Source organism: Chrysemys picta, chromosome 3, assembly GCF_011386835.1.
Source record: "Chrysemys picta bellii isolate R12L10 chromosome 3, ASM1138683v2, whole genome shotgun sequence".
NCBI classification, from domain to species: domain Eukaryota; kingdom Metazoa; phylum Chordata; order Testudines; family Emydidae; genus Chrysemys; species Chrysemys picta.
In genome coordinates this window covers 157,085,983-157,107,267 of record NC_088793.1, presented here as the reverse complement: position 1 = coordinate 157,107,267, position 21,285 = coordinate 157,085,983, and the positions used below count along the sequence as shown (strand labels likewise).

General features: G+C 43.0%; 1 protein-coding gene across 1 annotated transcript in view; it reads right to left on the bottom strand.

Moving 5' to 3' along the window:
- Positions 1-21,285, bottom strand: part of LIN9 (lin-9 DREAM MuvB core complex component) — a 62,614-nt gene that overhangs the window by 39,388 nt on the left and 1,941 nt on the right. Inside the window, 2 exon segments of the mRNA XM_005289567.5 lie at positions 1,669-1,763; positions 5,250-5,282. Coding sequence (XP_005289624.1) covers positions 1,669-1,763; positions 5,250-5,282 — 128 coding nt within the window.

The window sequence follows — 21,285 nt, the reverse complement described above, 5'->3', positions numbered from 1 at the left end:
CATCTTTGATTCCTCACTGCTGTTAAGCTCTTGCGTAACAGCATTTGTGAGTAATGCTTTCTACCATCTTTGGTCGGCAAGGAAACTCCATCTCATCCTGGAGGAAGACAACCTGACCTCAATTATTATGGATACCTTCATCACCTCTCAACTGAACTATGTTGTTGGCATGAACCCTTCAGTACTTAGGAAACTGTAACTAGTACAGAATGCTGCAGCACATCTCCTCTGCAACACAGGCTACTGTGAGCACATCAAACCTGTTCTCTGCTTTCTACACTGACCTTCCATAGAATACTGAGTCAAGTTCAAGGTCTCAGTCCTTTTCTTCTTAGGTGTTCAAGGGCCTGGATCCAGGATATCTAAAAGTTCACCTGAAGCCCCAGGATGACAATCAGGGTCAACAACTTTGCTCATCTGGTACAATGGTACTTTCCACAATAAGTGCAAAGTTCATCTGTGCAGGAGACACAGCTTCTTCAGGGACCAGCCTGAGACTGTGGATTGAACTTCCCCTGGAACTAAGGACTATCACAAACCTCATCACTTTCCATTCCAAGAATAAGGTGCATTTTTTGACCTACTATGATGGGAAGAGTGGTATAAGTATCTACATAGAATTGAACAGAATTCCTCTTAACAATACATCACTTCCCTCAAGATAAATGAGCAGTTCACTCATAAAATAAAACAAACAAACAAATAAATAAATAATTTAGTCAGCTAGTTTCTTGTGGTAGTTATGAAAGAAGTGGTCTTCAGGAGAGAGTTCAGAGAGAAGAGGCTGTTCTGTGTATATGGGAGAGGGTGCCATGGAAAAAGCACAGACACAAACGGTAAAGCGGACAAACAGGGACTCAAGATTGATAACACTGGCAGAATGAACTTTGCCAACTCAGAGGGGCTAGGAGACAATGCTGTACACAACAAAATAAGTAGGTTATATAGGAAGTTGATGGTGATCACAAGAAGCTTCAACTTGATGCAATGGAGAAGATTTAAAGAGCGCAAGATGTGGTCAGATCAAAAGAAAAGGGAAATCACCTTATAGGCTGCAAAACATTTCATAAAAGCAGTTTTGCTTTTTTGTTTTAAATAGCAGTTCTTTTTTAACTTAACTTCTCCCAATATTCCCCTCCCCCCCCCCGAATGATGTTGCAGAAAACTCTACTTCTATGCATTCATTTTTATTAGAACATCCCCCATAGAATGGAACAATAATGTAAGTGCATTATAGGATTTTCCCACCTTTTCCTAAAGCACCAATAACCCTCCACTGCCAGAGGCAGAATATTAGACTAGGCAGATCAGATGGTCTGATCAGGAGTGTCAATTCTTATGCTCTTTATAGTACAGACACAATAAACACATTCCATATAAACACTTGTAAAAAAGTAGCAAATCATTAAAAATGGTTCATTAAAACTTGAAACTGGTTACCAATTTAATTTTCATATTTATTTATTTATTTATAAAACATGCTTTCATTTCACATTAGAGTTGTGTACATTGCTTTACTCAAAGGATATTCACAAATTATGAAATAAATACATTTTAAAGCAGATCACTTGATCTGTGAATATGAATGATTTTATGCCGTTACTACATGAACCCTAAACTTAATTGACTTTTTTTTAAATCACAAGCATATAAAGATTTACTTCTTACCATTTCTACAGCAGAACCAGCGTTCTTGCTTTTCCAAATAGGTGTTTTCTGTAGAGAACTGTACTTTTCATTCCATGTGCTGGATAAACTTCCCTCTGTCATGAACAGTGACATATTATTAATGCATTTTTTAATCTAACTATTGTCGAAATGGCAGCAGTATACTCTCAAACACTACTTTAATGTTTTTTTCCCCCTTCACTGTTTGTAATGCCTTCCTAAATGGCAATGCAAATGGGTTTAAAATTCCATCATCTTCAGCCAATTATGGTGAATGCCTCCACTAACCAGGCTATAAGAGACATTCAGACCATTTCTTCCCACCACATTTGTCTCTCATGAAGTCCATCTAGCTTCAACTCCCTTGTGACACCCATCTGGATAGCTATGTTGCAGCTACCACAGAACCATGTTGGAATACACCTCTACCTCGATATAACGCGACCCAATATAACACAAATTCGGATATAACGCGGTAAAGCAGCGCTCCGGGGGGGCGGGGCTGCGCAATCCGGTGGATCAAAGCAAGTTCAATACAACGCGGTTTCACCTATAACGCGATAAGATTTTTTGGCTCCCGAGGACAGCATTATATCGAGGAAGGGGTGTATAAAGCCAGTTTATACAGATAAGTCTTTTGTTCAAAAGACCTTTTAAAAATAGGTCTTACCAAGCTCTGAAAATTTTGACTCAACAAGGGCACTGGTAACAGGAAGGAGAATGAGCCAGGCCCTCTGTCTCCCCACACAAATTGTTGATCATGCATCACTAGTAAAGGAGGAGTAGGATTCTGATTCATGCTTCTATCTTCTACCACACTCCTTTGGGGGCCAAAAAATAATCTTCCAAATGTTGGAAATTCTACCTATCCGACACTAGAAAACTGAGATCCAGGAGTGATACTCCTGCACAGATGGTATCTTTAGTCACATACAAAGGAGAGGCATCTTTCTGTATATTTCCACTATTACCTTGTTTATGCTCATCAATTAGGACAGCATAATAGCTCTTGGAATATAGTTTGTTAACTTTTGAAGCACCATTTAATATACTGTGGGCCTTATATAATGAATGGTGAGGGCATTGTTTTATTACTTACATTTCTATAGGACAGAAAGGTGCATTTATTTTTAAAGAAATAAAGGCTGGTAAATCACTGATCCCGGGAGGGTGGGGTGGGGTGGGCTGTTATCCCCCAGCACACGCCGGCCCCTGGGTCAGCTAGGCTGGGGCAGGAAGAGCCAGGCACAGCACCCCTGGGGCAGGATTGGGGTTTCCTGCTCTGTTGTGTGAGGGCAGAGTATTGACAAAGGGTCAGATCCTCAGCTGGTGTGAATCAGCCTCCCGCGGTGTTTGCTGTGTTGCCTTACACCCAGTGGGATCTGGCCCTATATGCCCCTCCGTAGGGCTGGCTATGTGGGATTCAGCTAGCCCACTGACGGGGCTGGGCAGGAACCGAGACTGATAGGAGAGAAAGCCAGCGGATCTGGGGGATTAGCTGCCATGGCAGGGCTCCTTCCATGGGAGCTGGCAGCTTCCCTCGGCAGCAGAGGGGTTAATGAGCTGCCGGTCAGGTGCTGATAGCCCCGCTGGTGCTGTGCCATGGGGGTCTGTGGTGGCTCAGCGTGGGGCACAGGTGTGCCTGAGGCCGGGCGGGTCCGTGTCCCGTTCGAAGGGCCCGTTAGCGAGAGGCTGCTGGGGCACTGGGCTCAGCAGCCGGATTACAGCCCCCCTCGCCGGTGAACTTTCCCAGGCTGCACGCTGAGTGCTCGCTAATTAGCTCCAGCAGCAGGAGTGGAGCTGAGATGGCGCTTGGCTGGTGGGGGCGAGGAGACAGCATGGCCGAGGGGGAGCCCCAGCCCCTGCCACGTGCAGTGTGCTGGGCCTGGCTTTGAACCAGGGCCCTGCAGTGGCTGCCTTTGCCCGGGGCTGTGCTCTCTGCTCCTCCCCTCTCGGGGCTGTGGTGCCAGGGAAACACTGCTCATCAATGCCCCGCCCTGGGCTGGTGCCTGCCCTGCCGGGGTCTGGAGCAGGTGTGTGCAGTGCCGGGGGGTGAAAATCACATCAGACTCTGCAAACCATGAGAGTGGCTGAAAACTGCCAGCTTGGAAATGCTAACACACAGCTCGTCCTTCTGGAGCTGTGAGCTCGCCTGGCTCCAACTTCACGTCCCAGCCCCCAGGGCTAAAACATATTAAAGTTTGAAATGGAAGCCAGGGTTCTCCAGGATCTCCTGACTCCAGATGGATGGATCTAGACTGTTCTCAGTGGTGGCAGATGACAGAACAAGGTGCAATGGTCTCAAGTTGCAGTAGGGGAGTTTAGGTTGGATATTAGGAAAAAACTTTTTCACTAGGTGGTGGTGAAGCACTGGAATGGGTTACCTGGGGAGGTGGTGGAATCTCCTTCCTTAGAGGTTTTTAAGGTCAGGCTTGACAAAGCCCTGGCCGGGATGATTTAGTTGGAGATTGGTCCTGCTTTGAGCAGGGGGTTGGACTAGATCTCCTGAGGTCCCTTCCAACCCTGATGTTCTATGATTCAGAATTCAGAGAACATTTCCCATCTAAATTATAATAATTTTAAGACAGATAAATATTTGGCCTGTAACTAATTGACATTTTCCCTTTAAAGTTAAGCTCTTCCAGAAGATATTTGACTATAGAATTTATTTCTTCCACAGACGGTATTCCAGCAAACATCTGGAATCCATTTTGAACATGTCAGTGTGAAATTAGTATGCTTAGGCATTCCATTTGCCATAAAATAGCTTTTAAATCTATGCTGGGAATAAAATGGTATTAGCAAAATTGTTTTTAAACAGTTTAGAACTTTTTAGGCTATAAACACAATTTGCCTAGCATGACTGCTTACAAAATGTGCTCTAGAAAATGATTTTTGAATGGACGTGTGCTGCACAATAAAACTGAGTGATCTAAATTGCCTGCACCAAAATTTAGACCGTTTAAAACTGGTTCAGTAAACAGGTTTTCTCCCCAATGTAAATGGGGACTTTATAATACATAACATTTCTGGCACTAGGAAGAGTGGAAGGATGCTAAATGTTAATGCAATATGCACAAATAGAATTTTTCTCCAGTGTTAAAATAATATAAAGCAATAGCTCTGTTGCGTTGGTCCACTAGTTATTGGTAGAAGACAGTGAGATTACAAATTTCCTTTACAATATAAATTCCATCATAAGTAAAGGTCCCACTGATAATAATCCTTCTATCTCACCCCCAAGAAAGGAAAAATTACCTCAAATTTCATGTCAGACCTGATGCCTAGGCAGTACTTAAAGTGGAAGCACCTATTTCAGAAATGGCACTCCAAAGGGTCTCATTCTCAAAAGCAGCATCCAAAGAAGCTGCAATATAAGTAGAGTTTGACTAGTGAGTACCAAACTACTCAGTCTACAGATATCTAAAATAAAACAATCAGCATATATTTTATAAAAACCTATCTTCATAATTTTCCTTTGGAGAGGCTTTCTGAAACCAAAAACTCCAGTTATGATCTGAAGTCAATTTACATCTCTCATTTATACCACACCTAAAGAATACATTGTATTTATTTCTTACCTTTCAAGCTCACAAGTGCTTTTGCTGAAGAACCTGCAATTTATTTAAAAAAAAAAAAAAAAGTCCATATACATCATATTTTTCAAAGTTGGTTCACAACTGGTGCAATAGCTACATATCAATTACATATTTTTCTTCAGAAGCAGGGAACTATTCTGAAATTAACCCCTTAACTACTGAGTGGGTGAATCCAGTATGCTCTTCACACCACAATGTGCAGTATTGTGTGAGGTATGGCCCAGTAAGCATTGAAGACATATTTAAATTTTAATTATTCCCTTCAGTTTTACATCCACAACGCTCCTTGAACCGAGAGCTATATAAATGAATGTAGCCAACTCTAGACAAACTTTACTTCTGAAACACACATTTCCATGTGGATGCACATATTTGATACTGTTTTATTTAGGGCATGTAAACATTATTAGACTCACCATTTTGTGGTAGAATTAGTCTACCAAGGTTCCACGATGAAATTAAAAAAAAAAAAAAAGGAGGGGGGGGATTTCTTTTGCTTTTTCAATCTTGGGGTACAAGTGGGGGATGAGAGAATGGAAAGTTGTCTCTGTGGTGCAATGCTCCCCTCCCAGAGATCCAATAGATTCACAGATTTCAAGGCCCAGAAGGGACTTGATGAGCACTTCTACAAATCAGGTCACATGTCTCAAGTTAGGAACTCAAAAAAAAAAAACAAAAAAAAACGAACACTCAATTTGCCGTCAACTGTAAAAATTTGTTTTAAGGGACTTGCCCAAAATCACATAGGAATTCTGTGGCAGAGGCAGAGATAGAATTAAATTCTCCAGGGTGGCTTCAACTGCCTTAACCACAAACTATCCTTTCCTAAATCCCATGGTTCATTAGCTACACACCTTCCAACTTCTTCAACAATTTTTTTTTTTTAAATAAATGGAGATATCCTAACTCCTAGAACTGGAAGGGACCTTGAAAGGTCATGGAGTCCAGCCCCCTGCCTTCACTAGCAGGACCAAGTACTGATTTTGACCCAGATCCCGAAGTGGCCCCCTCAAGGATTGAACTCACAACCCTGGCTTTAGCAGGCCAATGCTCAAACCACCGAGCTATCCCTCCACCCTGAGGCAGGGGTTCTAAAGAAAACACAGTCTCATTCACTACACAAAACCCTGAAACACTGTTCATCCCATAAACTGAAAGAAGATGGGGTTGATGGAAAAAAAATAGTGTGATGTGTTCTTGTAATTAAAGATGGTATCTGCAACATTGGCAAGCCAGGTGTCAGCTCAGGTCTGAACCCCGACCAATTCACTTGAGTGTTAGTATAGATCAAAGGGTTAAATGTATAAGTGTGTATTCAGATGTTTAAACTTCATGAAAACTAGTGGAATGTTACTTGTATTGTGTTCACTTATCTTGTTATAATGGAATGGCAAACTTTTACATTGGTGTATACCCCTGTAACTAAGGGTATGTCTACACTACGAAATTAGGTCGATTTTATAGAAGTTGATTTTTTAGAAATAGATTTTATACAGTTGATGGTGTGTGTCCACACTAAGCGCATTAAGTCGGCGGAGTGCGTCCACAGTACTGAGGCTAGCGTCAACTTTCAGAGCGTTGCACTGTGGGTAGCTATCCCACAGTTCCTGCAGTCTCCGCCGCCCATTGGAATTCTGGGTTGAGCTCCCAATGCCTGACAGGGCAAAAACATTGTCGCGGGTGGTTTTGGGTACATGTCGTCGGGCCCCCCTCCCTCCGTGAAAGCAACGGCAAATAATCATTTCTCGCCTTTTTTCCTGGCTTACCCGTGCAGACGACATACCACAGTAAGCATGGAGCCCACTCAGCTCACCGTCACCATATGTCTACTGGGTGCTGCTGGCAGATGTGGTACTGCATTGCTACACAGCAGCAGCAGCTCCTTGCCTTTGTGGCAGCAGACAGTGCAATACGACTGCTAGCCGTCATAGTCGTCTCCTGGGTGCTCCTGGCAGACCTCGGTGAGGTCTGTCAGGGGCACTGGACATAAATGGGAGTGACTCCAGGTCATTCTCTTCTTTAAGTTTCGTCACACCTACCCCAGCCTACCACTTGCTCCCATGGCTTATGAAGCTTGGACAGTAGTAAGGAGCAGTTCAACTATAGGCTGAGCAAGTGCAGAATGGTGGTAGAATGGTGGACATTTAAAAGCTCGCTGGCGCTGTTTGCTGACTAGGCTGTTTGCGATTAGAAGAGCACAGCAAGACGCGCTTGCATTTGAAAACCAGTTTCATGACTGGCCGGGCTTCAGTGTGACAGTTGTGTGTGTTTCTCCTTGATGCAAACCCGCCCCATTTGTTGATTTTAATTCCCTGTAAGCTGGAACCATGCCTCTGCCCCCTAATAAAAACTTTTCACTCTTCTTCATTTGAATGTGGGTGTTCTCTTCCATGGTGCCAGAATACCATCAGGGGGAGCATGGCCAGCACAGGAGAGTCTCTCCCTACTCTCAATTCTGGTACATGGTGCCACAGTGGTCTACAGCTGCCAGGAGCAGCAACTGTAGAGGTCCTGCTCAGCCCCAGGATGGAGCATGCTCAGTATAACTGGCACAAAGAATGGTGAAGCAGCAGTCTCCAAACATTATACTATACTGTGTAAGCATTTTGCTCTCAGACTCAGATGCCTATACTGATCACGTGCAATTTTCAGAGGCAAATAATTCTTCCAAATTTGGGTAGATTTTCATGAGGAAAGAAAAGTCATTTCTCATTCACCAGTGTCATCTCCTTTCCAAATTTCTAGTCACTGCTCCAAAATTTGGAAGTACTAGAGTTTCTCAGTGAAACGGTAATAAGTATTTTTTAAAAAAATACTGGCAAAATAACATTTTCCCCTAACCTTGTTCTTGGAAATGGCTGAACCGTTTTTGCTGAAACTTTCCCTCTAAAATGAGCTTGAACCAACATTGGTATTGGAAATTTTATCCAAATGGTTAAAGTCTAGCAAAGTTATAAGTAACTGAAGACAGGTTTTTATAATGAAAACTGTTAGGCAACCTTAACTACAGGCAGCACTGCCAGCTCTGCCTATTATAGGAAGATGAACTAAAAGCTCAGAGAAATGTAATGGTTGAAAAGCTGTCACAATACTAGACCATTACTTTTCATTGTAGATTCTTCCCATCCCCCCACCTTGAACATAGATAGGAGATGCAACATGCAGAATGTGTCTAAGAGCAATCTATAATAGAAAAGAGGTGTGAATCTCCATACTTTTTCAGTTCTTTATTTTGAAGTATATTCATAGTTTCATTCATATAAGTTACAGAGATGGATTCCAACAGGGAATGGGCAGCTCCAATGGAGGATTCCTCCCCCCACCCCTTCAAGTTGGGCAAGAAGAGGAAGAGAAAACAGGATTCATTTGTGGTCCCACAGGGAATTATTTAAAACAAAAACAACCAACCAACCCACCCTTGTCCAAACTGGCCCTCTGTTAAATTAAAGAGCAACAAGTCACTAGAGTGGAAGGTCCAAGACATTAACTACCATACTGCAGCAGTCACGGAGAAAGGGTAGACAGGGCACTCCCATTTATCCTCTCTAACAACATGAGAACAAGGTAACAAACATTCAAAAAACTGAAAGAACAAATTTAAACCAGGTGAAATATTTGAATTAAAAAAACATCAAGATGCATAATTCACCTCTGGAACTCACTAACACAAGAAATCACTGAGGCCAAGAGCTTGCAAGATTTCAAAAGGGATGATGAGAAGATACATCATATATAATATTTTTTCAGTAGTGGATATGAATGCTCATACTTCAGGCCCTAAGCCAATCAGGTGGATTGATTTAAATTACTTTGAATCATGATTTAAATCAGCAAGCAAGAAACCTTGATCCAATTCAAAATCATCAATTTTAATATTGTTTTGCATTTGTACTTTTTAGTTATTTTCCTAAAGATTTAGATTTTTCTTCTAAAGATAGCTGCTTCCTTTTTTTTTTTTGGTTATCCAAGTGGTTACAATATATCTACACATTTAAGTAATTATATATCTTAACATTTATTCAGAGTTTTAATTTACATGTTTTTATTATGTACTTATTTACTAGGTCGTCAGGGGTCGGCAACCTCTGGCACGCGGCTCTCCAGAGTAAGCACCCTGGCAGGCCGGGCCAGTTCATTTACCTGCTGACGTGGCAGGTTCGGCTGATCGCGGCCCCCACTGCCCGCGGTTCGCCGTCCCAGGCCAATACGGGCGGCGGGAAGCGGCGCGGGCGAGGGATGTGCTAGCCGTGGCTTCCCGATGCTCCATTGGCCTGGGACGGCGAACCGCGGCCAGTGGGGGCCGCGATCGGCCGAACCTGCTGCGTCAGCACGTAAATAAACTGGCCCGGCCCGCCAGGGTGCTTACCCTGGAGAGCCGCGTGCCAGACGTTGCCAACCCCTGTACTAGGTGATAAATCACAAATAAAAAATTAATGTCAAAGTCTTGGATGAAAATTGCAAGTCAAGTAATGCACAAAAAAGATTTAAAATTTGTTTTTTTATTAGTTAAATAAAACTATCTTAAATATGCTGGATACATAAGAAAAAAAGGAAGTTTATCAAAACATGTTTTGCATTGAAAATTAACTGATGTATTAAACAATAGTGAATTGAAGTGATTGTGAAGAACATGGTGACCAGAAACAATTTTAAAACTAGTAGATCTCAATCTTTTCAACATTTAGGGCTTGGCTACACTTGCGAGTTACAGTGCAATAAAGGAGCCCTGGGCGCACTAGCTCACTACCCGTCCACACTGGCAAGGCACGTAAAGCGCTCTGACTCCGCGGCTACAGCGCTGCTGGTGCTTCACCTCAGTGAGTGGAATAACGTTTGCTGCGCCCCCGCTGGAGCACCGCGGCACCAGTGTGAACGAGGTGTTGCATTACTGCGCTCTGATTGGCCTCCGGAAACATCCCATAATCCCCTTAAATCAAGTGGCCACTCGTTTTTGTTTTGAATCACAGCAGGAATGCGGATATGCCCTTTGAAAGCTCTGTTTCTGACAGCCGGCTGCTTATCTGCCCCGAGACAAAGCAACCATTAGTGTGGAATGCTGTGAGAGAGAGGAGCAGGGGGGGATGGAAGGGGGAGTTTGCTGCTGTCTCGCTGTCTGAACTTACAAGACAGCATGCTGACATGCTCTCAGCCCCGCAAAAACCCACTCTCTCCCCGCCCCACATACACACAACATACTCCCTGCCACACTTCACCACTCCCCCCTCATTTGAAAAGCACGTTGCAGTCACTTGCATGCTGGGGTAGCTGCCCATAATGCGCCGTTCCCAATGCTGCTGCAAGTACCGCAAATGTGGCCAGTGCACTTGAACCTGTCAGTGTGGACAGACTGCAGCGCTTTCCCTACTGCGCTCTACGAAGGCTGGTTTAACTCAAAGCACTCTACATCTACAAGTGTAGCCATGCCCTTAGCTTTTATTTATAGATTGGAAGAGGAAAACAAGTTTTCCTGCTTTTTCAACTCCCAAATGGTATTTTCACGTTGAACAACAAATCATAGAACAGAACTAGATGAATAAAATGAAAGAAAGAAAATATTCTCTCCATCTGCAGAAGAGGCTACTGCTGTCAAAAACTGGTTGCAATTCAACAAACTCTGGTTACAGATACTTAGCCAGCGATTTCCATCAGTACAGCAGTTTGACTTTTTTGGCCTTAACATAGATTGTCATAATTTCAAATTTAATTTTAAATAACTTTAAATTAAATACATTTTTCTTTTTAAAAAAATCCAATTTTTAGTTTTTAAATCATCAGTTTTTATTCATCCTACCAACTACTAATAGGGAAGTTAGGGAAAAATTTCCTCATAGTGGCCATTAGGGAATAGTCCTCAGAGGTTTTTTGAACTTACTCTGAAACATTTGGTACTGGCCACTATCAGAGACCGAATACTAGATTAGATGGACTGATCCAGCATGGCAATTCCTACATTCAGGATGGGGCTCATAGGCAGGTCCATTAGTACTGAAGTTAGCGATCTCAGATACCACATGCAGCACCAAGGTTCAGTTTCTAGGTCCAGTCTTTTGCTCTCAGCCCAGGAGATCACTTAAGAAGGCTAACAATGAAGATGATCTGTGAGCAACATTAATGGGCTCAGAAGGAAACTGCACCATCTTCTATGAAAGAAAGATCTAATGTGGGGTAGGGTCTTTGAGATTCCAAGACGCACACAAAGGACTTGCTTAAAACTACTTCTCCCCCATTCAAAAAGTACAGTTTTGATAGGTCAAAAGGAGGAGGAGAAGGATAATCACTAAAACTGAACTAAGCAGGTTCATAAAGTGTAGCAAATGTGATTGAATACCAGTGATTGTGGAGGCTTTGACACAATTTTCTGCCTATACCCATGTGAAACAAACTAGTGTATTTGAAGTTTAAATTAAGCCATTTTCACAGCTGGTCCTACATGTTTATTTAAAATAAAAATACTGATGAGTGCTTGTTTAAAAATAGTTTTGGGGGAACCCCCCTAACCCTGACCAGGGGTATTCTATTTGCTACCCAAGATCCATAAACCTAGAAATCTTGGACGCCCCATCATCTCAGGCATTGGCACCCTAACATCAGGATTGTCTGGTTATATGGACTTTCTCCTCAGGCCCTACGCTACCAGCACTCCCAGCTATCTTCGGGCCACCACTGACTTCCTGAGGAAACTACAATCCATCGGTGATCTTCCAGAAAACACCATCCTGGCCACTATGGACGTAGAAGTCCTCTACACCAATATTCCACACAAAGATGGACTACAAGCTATCAGGAACAGTATCCCCGATAATGTCACAGCTAACCTGGTGGCTGAACTTTGTGACTTTGTCCTCACCCACAACTATTTCACATTTGGGGACAATATATACCTTCAAGTCAGCGGCACTGCTATGGGCACCCGCATGGCCCCATAGTATGCCAACATTTTTATGGCTGACTTAGAACAACGCTTCCTTAGCTCTCGTCCCCTAAAACCCCTACTCTACTTGCGCTACATTGATGACATCATCATCTGGACCCATGGAAAAGAAGCCCTTGAGGAATTCCACCATGATTTCAATAATTTCCATCCCACCATCAACCTCAGCCTAGGTCAATCCACACAAGCGGTCCATTTCCTGGACACTACTGTGCTAATAAGCGATGGTCACATAAATACCACCCTATACCAGAAACCTACTGACCGCTACACTTACCTACATGCCTCCAGCTTCCATCCAGGACACACCACAGGTTCTATTGTCTACAGCCAAGCTCTAAGATACAACCGCATTTGCTCCAATCCCTCAGACAGAGACAAGCACCTACAAGATCTCTATCAAGCATTCTTAAAACTACAATACCCACCTGCTGAAGTGAAAAAACAGATTGACAGAGTCAGACGAGTACCCAGAACTCCTCTCCTACAAGACAAGTCCAACAAAGAAAATAACAGAACACCACTAGCTGTCACCTTCAGCCCACAACTAAAACCTCTCCAGCTCATCAAAGATCTATAACCTATCCTGAAAGACGATCCCTCACTCTCACAGATCTTGGGAGACAGACCTGTCCCCACTTACAGACAACCCCCCAACCTAAAGCAACCACCACACCACCAGCAACCATACATCACTGAATAAAAACACTGACCCAGGAACCTATCCTTGTAACAAAGCCCGATGCCAACTCTGTCCACATATCTATTCAAGTGACATCATCATAGGACCTAATCACATCAGCCATACCATCAGGGGCTCGTTCACCTGCACATCTACCAATGTGATATATGCCATCATGCGCCAGCAATGCCCCTCTGCCATGTACGTTTGCCAAACCGGACAGTCTCTACGCAAAAGAATTAATGGACACAAATCTGACATCAGGAATCATAATACTCAAAAACCAGTGGGAGAACACTTTAACCTGTCTGGTCATTCAATGACAGACCTGCGGGTGGCTATTTTACAACAGAAAAACTTCAAAAACAGACTCCAACAAGAGACTGCTGAGCTGGAATTGATATGCAAACTAGATACAATCAATTTAGGATTGAATAAGGACTGGAAATGGCTGAGCCACTACAAACATTTAATCTATCTCCCCTTGTAAGTATTATCACACTTCTTATCAAACTGTCTGTACTGGGCTATCTTGATTATCACTCAAAAGTTTTTTTTCCTCTTACTTAATTGGCCTCTCAGAGCTGGTAAGACAACTCCCACCTGTTCATGCTCTTTGTATGTGTGTATATATATCTCCTCAATATATGTTCCATTCTATATGCATCCAAAGAAGTGGGCTGTAGCCCACGAAAGCTTATGCTCTAATAAATTTGTTAGTCTCTAAGGTGCCACAAGTACTCCTGTTCTTTTTCCCCTCGTGTTTTAAACTCTCTATCATTTGTAATATCCAATTGAGACTTTGATAATAAACTTTTTAATATCTACAGCTTTTGTTCTTCCTTGTTAGCAAACCTAGATAACATGCATGCACAATCCAAAAGGGGGACTATAGGATTCAGATGAGGGACAGCAGGATACAAAGCCTTTCCTCTCTAGGTTGCTATCCTGTTTGAATCCAGCCATGACCAGCAGGGACATTACAACTTTCAAATAAGTTTGTAATCAATGTCATGGTTGACTTTAGATTTTTTTTTGTCCACATACAAAATGGTAATACTCTAGGAGTAACCAGGATAACTCTGTAAAAAGCAACAGAGGGTCCTGTGGCACCTTTGAGACTAACAGAAGTATTGGGAGCATAAGCTTTCGTGGGTAAGAACCTCACTTCCTCAGATGCAAGTGGCCTCAGACGGACCTCTTCCTGTAATTAAGTGGGCATGCTTTTTTCCCACGCATCAGAGATGGGCTCCCCTAATCACATCAGTGCAACTAGTTTGGCCTGTCCTTTCTCCCTGTTCTCTGTGCTGGAGGATAAACCAAAGTGCATTGTTCTGTGTACTGTTGGTGTCGCTCTGTTAGTATGTGCTCCAAGTCCTATGTCCTAGTGATGCAAGGTGGGATAGCTGCCCAGATTTTCCCAGAATGCATGGATACAAACACAGACAGCATGGCAGCTATGCACATGCAAACAGGTTGATACAGTTGTCTTGTTCATGTACACTGCTTTTCACAAAACTCAACCGTGTGTGTTATAAGCAGGTCAAAGAAAGAGTTAGAAAAACATGGTTGTGCTTGTACCGTAGACAGAGGCAAAATTTATTACAATTTGATGGCTGGAAAGTAATCTGTAGCTAGGTGGTGTCAGTTCAGTTGTTATTGGTATATACTACTGATGGCCATTTCTTCAAACAACCATCACTGTCAATACCAATTATAACCACTTTTGGCTAGCCTCAGTAGAGATACCAAGCCTGAATAGACCTGGAAACTGAACTATGATCTCACCCAGAAGTGGCTGAGGAACATGGATGCTGTAATGCTGCTATCGGTGGTATACCTAGGGTGACCAGATTAGTAGTATAAAATATCGGGACGGCGGCGGAGCAAAAAAAAAAAGGGGGGGGGCGGAGCAAAAAAAAGAGTTTTAAAGGGGCCTGGGGCGTTAGGAGGTCCCGTCCCCACGGAGTCTCCCGCCCCCCGGCCTGCCACAGGCATATGCAGGGTGCGGTGGGTCCGGGCGGGGGCAGCGCGGAGCGGGCAGGAGCCGGGTGGGTGGCAGGGGCCGAATCCCCGCTGCTGCCAGGGAGCCCCGCGCCTCTCCCTCCCGCTCGCGGCTGTGGCTCCTTCCCGGCAGGACGCGCCTCCCGCTGCCCCGGCCACATGCGGTGCGCAAACCCCGCGCCTAGTCTCCCTCCCGCCGGGAAGGAGCAGCTGGACGCGCGCTGAATGTGTGCGGGGCAGGCCGGGGGGCGTGTCCCGCCGGGAAGGAGCCGCAGCCGCGAGCGGGAGGGAGAGGCGCGGGGCTCCCTGGCAGCAGCAGGGATTCGGCCCACGCCCCCGCGCTGCCCACCCGGCCCCTGCCCGCTCCGCGCTGCCCCCGACCGGACCCACCGCGCTGACCCGCGGGCTGCAGGGCTGGAGCAGCCTCCAGGCTGCGCTCCTGACCCCGTGTGCAGCGGCCCGGGCAGGAGCCCTCTGGCGTGGCGGGGGGGGTTCACAGCTGAGCCCCCCTTTGCCCGCCCGCCCGGTGCCCGGGTGCCGGAGCTGACTCACCAGCTCCAGGATCCAGGCACCGCCGCCACCCCCTCCCTCCAGGCTTGCGCCGCCATGCTGCAAGCCTAGGAGGGAGGAAGAATGCTGCGTGGTTGGGGAAGAGGCGGGGCCAGGGCGGGGATTTGGGGAGGGAGCCAATGGGGGAAGGAGGGGGCAGAGCCGGGGCGAGGGGGGTGCGAGCACCAGAGCGGAGGGCAAAATTTCTTTTTTGTCCAGTGTCCCGACCAAACATTGGTCGGGACACAGGACAAAGCAGCAAATATCAGGACAGTCCCAATAAAATCGGGACGTCTGGTCAACCTAGGTATACCTATATGGAGGACGAATATGTCACACCACCATACTTAAAAAGCAATACATTCATTGTGAAAAAAAACAGAAGCTGACAGTACACAACTTCCTTGCTTATGTATCACACTATAGAAATGCCATCAGAACTATTCACAGCTCTGGGAACAGCCTGCTACGTTGCGGCTGCTACTCAAAGTCAGAAGAGCAAGCAACAAGTGCATTAAAACAAGTTTTACGTAGGCTTTTCAAATATAGTATTTTTTAAAATTATTTGACAGAGGTGTGGTGGATCAAACAAAAATATTTATGTAGAGGCTGAACATTCCCAATCATATTAAACAATGTTTACATAGATCAAATTTTAATCAAATATTAATACTAGCATGTAAGGGATTGTAAGTGTCTTCCTAAAAACTGTTTACTAAATATATTTACATGTTTACTGAAAGAAAACTACTTGGAACCACACCCCAACATTGTCTTAAATTTTCCTAAATAAACTACACAATTTTAGAAGCTGAATATTGTAAAAATTTATTTATTTTTGTAGTACTTGTCCTCTTGGTAGCAATGCCTCATACTTTCTGGTAGCATAAAATTGTTTTTTCCCCCCATGAACTCCCACAGTTTCCAGCCAAGAGACTGCAACATTGGCTCAAGAACCCCAGTAATAAAAGAACACCTGATTCACTCAGCCTCAAGTATATGTATACAGTATTCTACAAATTAGACTGACTGGCCTAGCAGCATAAGACAAGAGGTGTAGCAATCATACTAAAGAGTACAGCTATTTTTAATCTTACTTCTCAAAAGGGTAGAAATTGATGCTACGTTCAGAACTTCAAAATCATCAACCATTTATCTCAGAGTTCCAAAATTACCAGGATATAAAATGAAAACAAATGCATTCATTGTGACGTTATTGATATAATCGGGGACCATATAGATCATTGTTGCAACTAAGGTCCTGTAGCGGCACCCAAATCTTGTATAAAGGGGGTCAAATGAGGTGTCTAAGACAAGGCTATGGTTTGCTGATTATAATTATGCTGTCTATATGTGTGTATCAATTTTGTAGTTGAAGTTATGAAAATTGGCTCTATACTGTCTGTATTTCAAACTTATGTTATGCTTCTGGGTGACATCCCAGACAAGTTGGTGTTAGCTCTGCCTAGCCTGCTTGACGGCCCATTAAGGACCATCAGGTATACAGTGAACCCATTGAGAGAAGACAGATACGCCTTGTAACTCAGCAAAGTATGCAGGAACTGGCCCATGTGACTCCAGACTCCATTTTGCTGTAATTTTTCAGTGAGAACCAAAAGGTGTTCTTACACCTGGAAAAGCCTATATAAGGCTGCAAAAAGAAGAACAGGAGTACTTGTGGCACCTTAGAGACTAACAAATTTATTAGATCATAAGCTTTCGTGGACTACAGCCCACTTCTTCGGATGCATATAGAATGGAACATATATTGAGGAGATATATATACACACACACATACAGAGAGCATACCTGTTTATGCTCTCTGTATGTGTGTGTGTATATATATCTCCTCAATATATGTTCCATTCTATATGCATCCGAAGAAGTGGGCTGTAGTCCACAAAGCTTATGATCTAATAAATTTGTTAGTCTCTAAGGTGCCACAAGTACTCCTGTTCTTCTTTTTGCGGATACAGACTAACACGGCTGCTACTCTGAAACCTATATAAGGCTGATGCCTCATCTCCATTTTTTCTTCAATCCTGCTTCTTACCTCTGGAGGGACTTCGCTACAAACAGAAGCTCTACACCAAGGACTGATGACCCATCCCAGCTGGGGATGTATTCCAGAGACTTGATTTGAACCTGCAGTTTATTCTATCTCTGCTGCAAGCCTGAACCAAGAACTTTGCCATTACTGTATGTAATTGATCCCATTTAACCAATTCTAACTCATCTATATTTTTTTCCTTTTATGAATAAACCTTTAGATTTTAGATTCTAAAGGATTGGCAACAGCGTGATTTATGGGTAAGATCTGATTTGTATATTGACTTGGGTCTGGGGCTTGGTCCTATGGGATCAGGAGAACCTTTTTTCTTTTATTGGGGTATTGGTTTTCATAACCATTTGTCCCCATAACGAGTGGCACTGGTGGTGATACTGTTAAACTGGAGTGTCTAAGAGAATTGCTTATGTGACTTGTGGTTAGCTAGTGGGGTGAGACCGAAGTCCTCTTAGTCTGGCTGGTTTGGTTTGCCTTAGAGGCGGAAAAACCCCAGCCTTGGGCTGTAACTGTCCTGTTTTTAGCAATTTCTCCTGAATTGGCACTCTCAGTTGGGTCCCGCCAGAGCCGCATCGTCACATTCATTTAGAACAATTATCACAATCATTCCCTCGGTAGCAGCCATATTATGCGCACAATGCAGTCTTAAATATACAAATCCAATGACTACTATGCCTGAAATACTTTTACTGCTACAGGTCAGAATCTATAGGGAAATATAATCAAGGCCTTTGTATTCTGTGATTCTTCAGCTGTAGGATCTGCCATTGACTCTACCTCATCACTGAAATGTGCGCCACATTCTCAGTTTTCATTTAAAAAATGATTCTAGCTCTCCCAGCTGTGAAGCCTTGAAAATATTAAATGAGTATTAACTGCTGCATTGTTGTCTTCCTGAGTCTGCAGACAGTCTGAACCAATGAATCAGAGGTGTGAATTTCCCTATGTTAATTTCAATGAAATATTAAATCTGAAACCTGAAGATAATAGTTTAACTACTTCGCTGATGATAATTCTAGCAGAAGCATACACCTAGTGTGTTCAACCTACAATTTCAAACTGCCCCCACCCACGTATCTCCAGCTGTTAGGAGTCCCAAATGTTTCCTGCCCAGTTACCCCAGCCCCCTGACAAATTCTAGAATGCAATTAGGCACTGTCAAGATAAAAATCTTTGGCATATTAAAAACTGAAAAATGTCAGGATAGTGTATAATAAACTGAACTTATCAAATAAATAACAGGGTTACCAGCTGTATTCAATGCCACATTTAAATTGATTTAAAAAACTTCCATAAAAAAAAAAAATGAAGCTGCTGCACAATTTCTCATCTAGTGCAAAAACCAGTAATCATGAAGTAGAATTTAGGTCCATCTTGCCATAGAGAACAAGGGGTTTAACTACAACCTATTTTATATGAAAATTCACAACTGTAAATTCTGAAAAAAAGCTAACAAAATGTAACGTTCCTGAAAATCCACTTGGGTTAGTGGGCTGTGCAGAAGACGGAAAGCATGGGGGTCTTATATTCTACTCCCATCTGACATTGACTGGTGTAATCCTTTGCACTGTTATAGCAATTTACAATATTTTGTAGATACTGTTACTTCCATTTTACAGATTGAGAATCTGAAGCTCAGAAAGGTTAAGTGACATATCCAAAATTATACAGAAAATCAGTGTCAGAACCAGGACTCTTAACATTAGTCTCTTCACCTCCACTCTCATACTTAATTCACAAACAAAAACTATGTTTAGTAACACTTAAAGTGACACCCCAGCCAACAAAATCCAAAGAACATAGAAAGAGGTAGTTAAGAAAAAAGCCTCCTGAATTTCTTGCTATCTTCATATTGTCTACAACTCTGTCAATAACACATTTTAACACTCCATAAAGCTTTCACTTCCATCTTCAACAGATACTGAAAAGCAATACATATCCCAGCTTCAAACTTCCACTCTAACCCAAAACCTTAATTGTGACCTCAGCACTATTAATAATACCAAGCTCTTACATAAAGCATATTAACTTGCCAAATATGTGGATTGTGCAATAGTCAGATGTGCCAATCTAGTCACATAAAATATACACCAATATGCCACATTGCCAATAAGGTTTGTGCAAGTTTGATGAAGTTGAGGTACATATTGTTTTTCAGTTTATGTTGGAGATGGAAGTGAAAATATTATGAAGTGTTAAAACGTGTTATTGACAGTGTTGTAGGCAATATAAAGGTGGCAAGGAATACAGGAATCCCTTAATTTATTTTCAGACTTTTAAGGTTTTGGATGAATGGTGTGTGTATGGATGCAACCTTAACTGTCTACTAAAAGCAGTTTTTATTTGTGTTAGTTTCCTAGGTGGTTTTTTTGTTTTTTATTAAAACACATCAGTGGATAGCTCCCAAGGGTCAGGGAGAAGGGGAGCTATACCTTGCCTGGGAATCAGAAGGAGAAACTGCACTGCACAACCCTTCGTAACCGCGATGACCCTTCTGAAGGGTGTGGGAGACTGTAATGAGCCTTAGAAAGTTCTGTATCTCTTATAATAATTTTATGCCTGTTAAAAAAGTGAAGTATGCCAAGAGCAAACCACCATAGTTAGTAGTGGCTACAAAACCAAACAGCTGGAGGGAACCTTTATGAAGGAGTTTGTACCACTGCCTACTCCTTGAAACATACTTCAGCCTCTCGTGGACTTCTGGAAATTAGATACGTCTGGGAGCTGCAGCAGGTCTGCCTATTGTGCTTCCCCCTCCCCTCAGTCCTCCAACCTTAAAACTATAAAGCATAATTCTCCGTCTTCAAACCTGCCAATATGTGACAGCCACCACCTTGGCTGACACCAGAGATTAACCAAAGATTTCCAGAGCTAAAGGGATGAGTTTTTACAGCTTGTGCTAAATAGCCATGCTTTCAAGTTGGGAGCTGTCATAGGCTCTAACCCTATGTGAATCAGATACAAACGGCAGGTGTCTGTCTGTCTCTCACACACACACTCCAGAGAAAATAATAAAAAAAAAACCCCAACAATGATAAGTACATAAAAAGATTTCTGGGTCATTCAGAAGTGTCTGGCGGTTTGGATTTGGCCTACAGTCCGCCTATTGACTACCCCTGGGTTAAATAAACCAAATGTGTGACATGACTGAAATATGAAACATGTATTTTGGCAATTTACACTCTAATTTACAGGGCAAAATCAGTTTTAAAGAGGTCTTCTTAATGTGTGAATTACACACAACCACGCCATCCTCTCACACAGTTGAGCAGCAGGATTTGAATGCCGTGACCTTCAGATCCTCAGCTCAGAACTTTAATATTTCAGTTATTGGAGTAATTACCAGCTGGCAGAGGAGTGTGGTTTATATTGGTTAGAAATAGGATAAGCAAAGTTGGAACAGTTGGTCAGAAAGGCAATGTGGTATAGTAGATATGACTGAGATTTGCCATGTTGGAGATGTGGGTTCCATTCCTGACTGTCTGTAGTATCCTTGCATAAGCTCTATCTTTTCACATAGGGGAACTAGAATTTAGGGGAACAATGTATTGAAGGTGAGGCCATAGATTTCTACAGTTGCATTATAATATTTTTATACTGTTTTCTGTCCCGGGGTTCTCAATCTGGAGGTCATGAACACCCTCCTTTTCTTCTGGCTAACTGGGATGAGGGTCCCAAACTTTTTCTGCTGTAACAAAGGGTTCCCATAGGGAAAAGGATGAAAACCATTGCTTTGTCCTTGTTTTAATCCAATCTAAATTTTTGCTTATTTGGTTGAGCATCACTG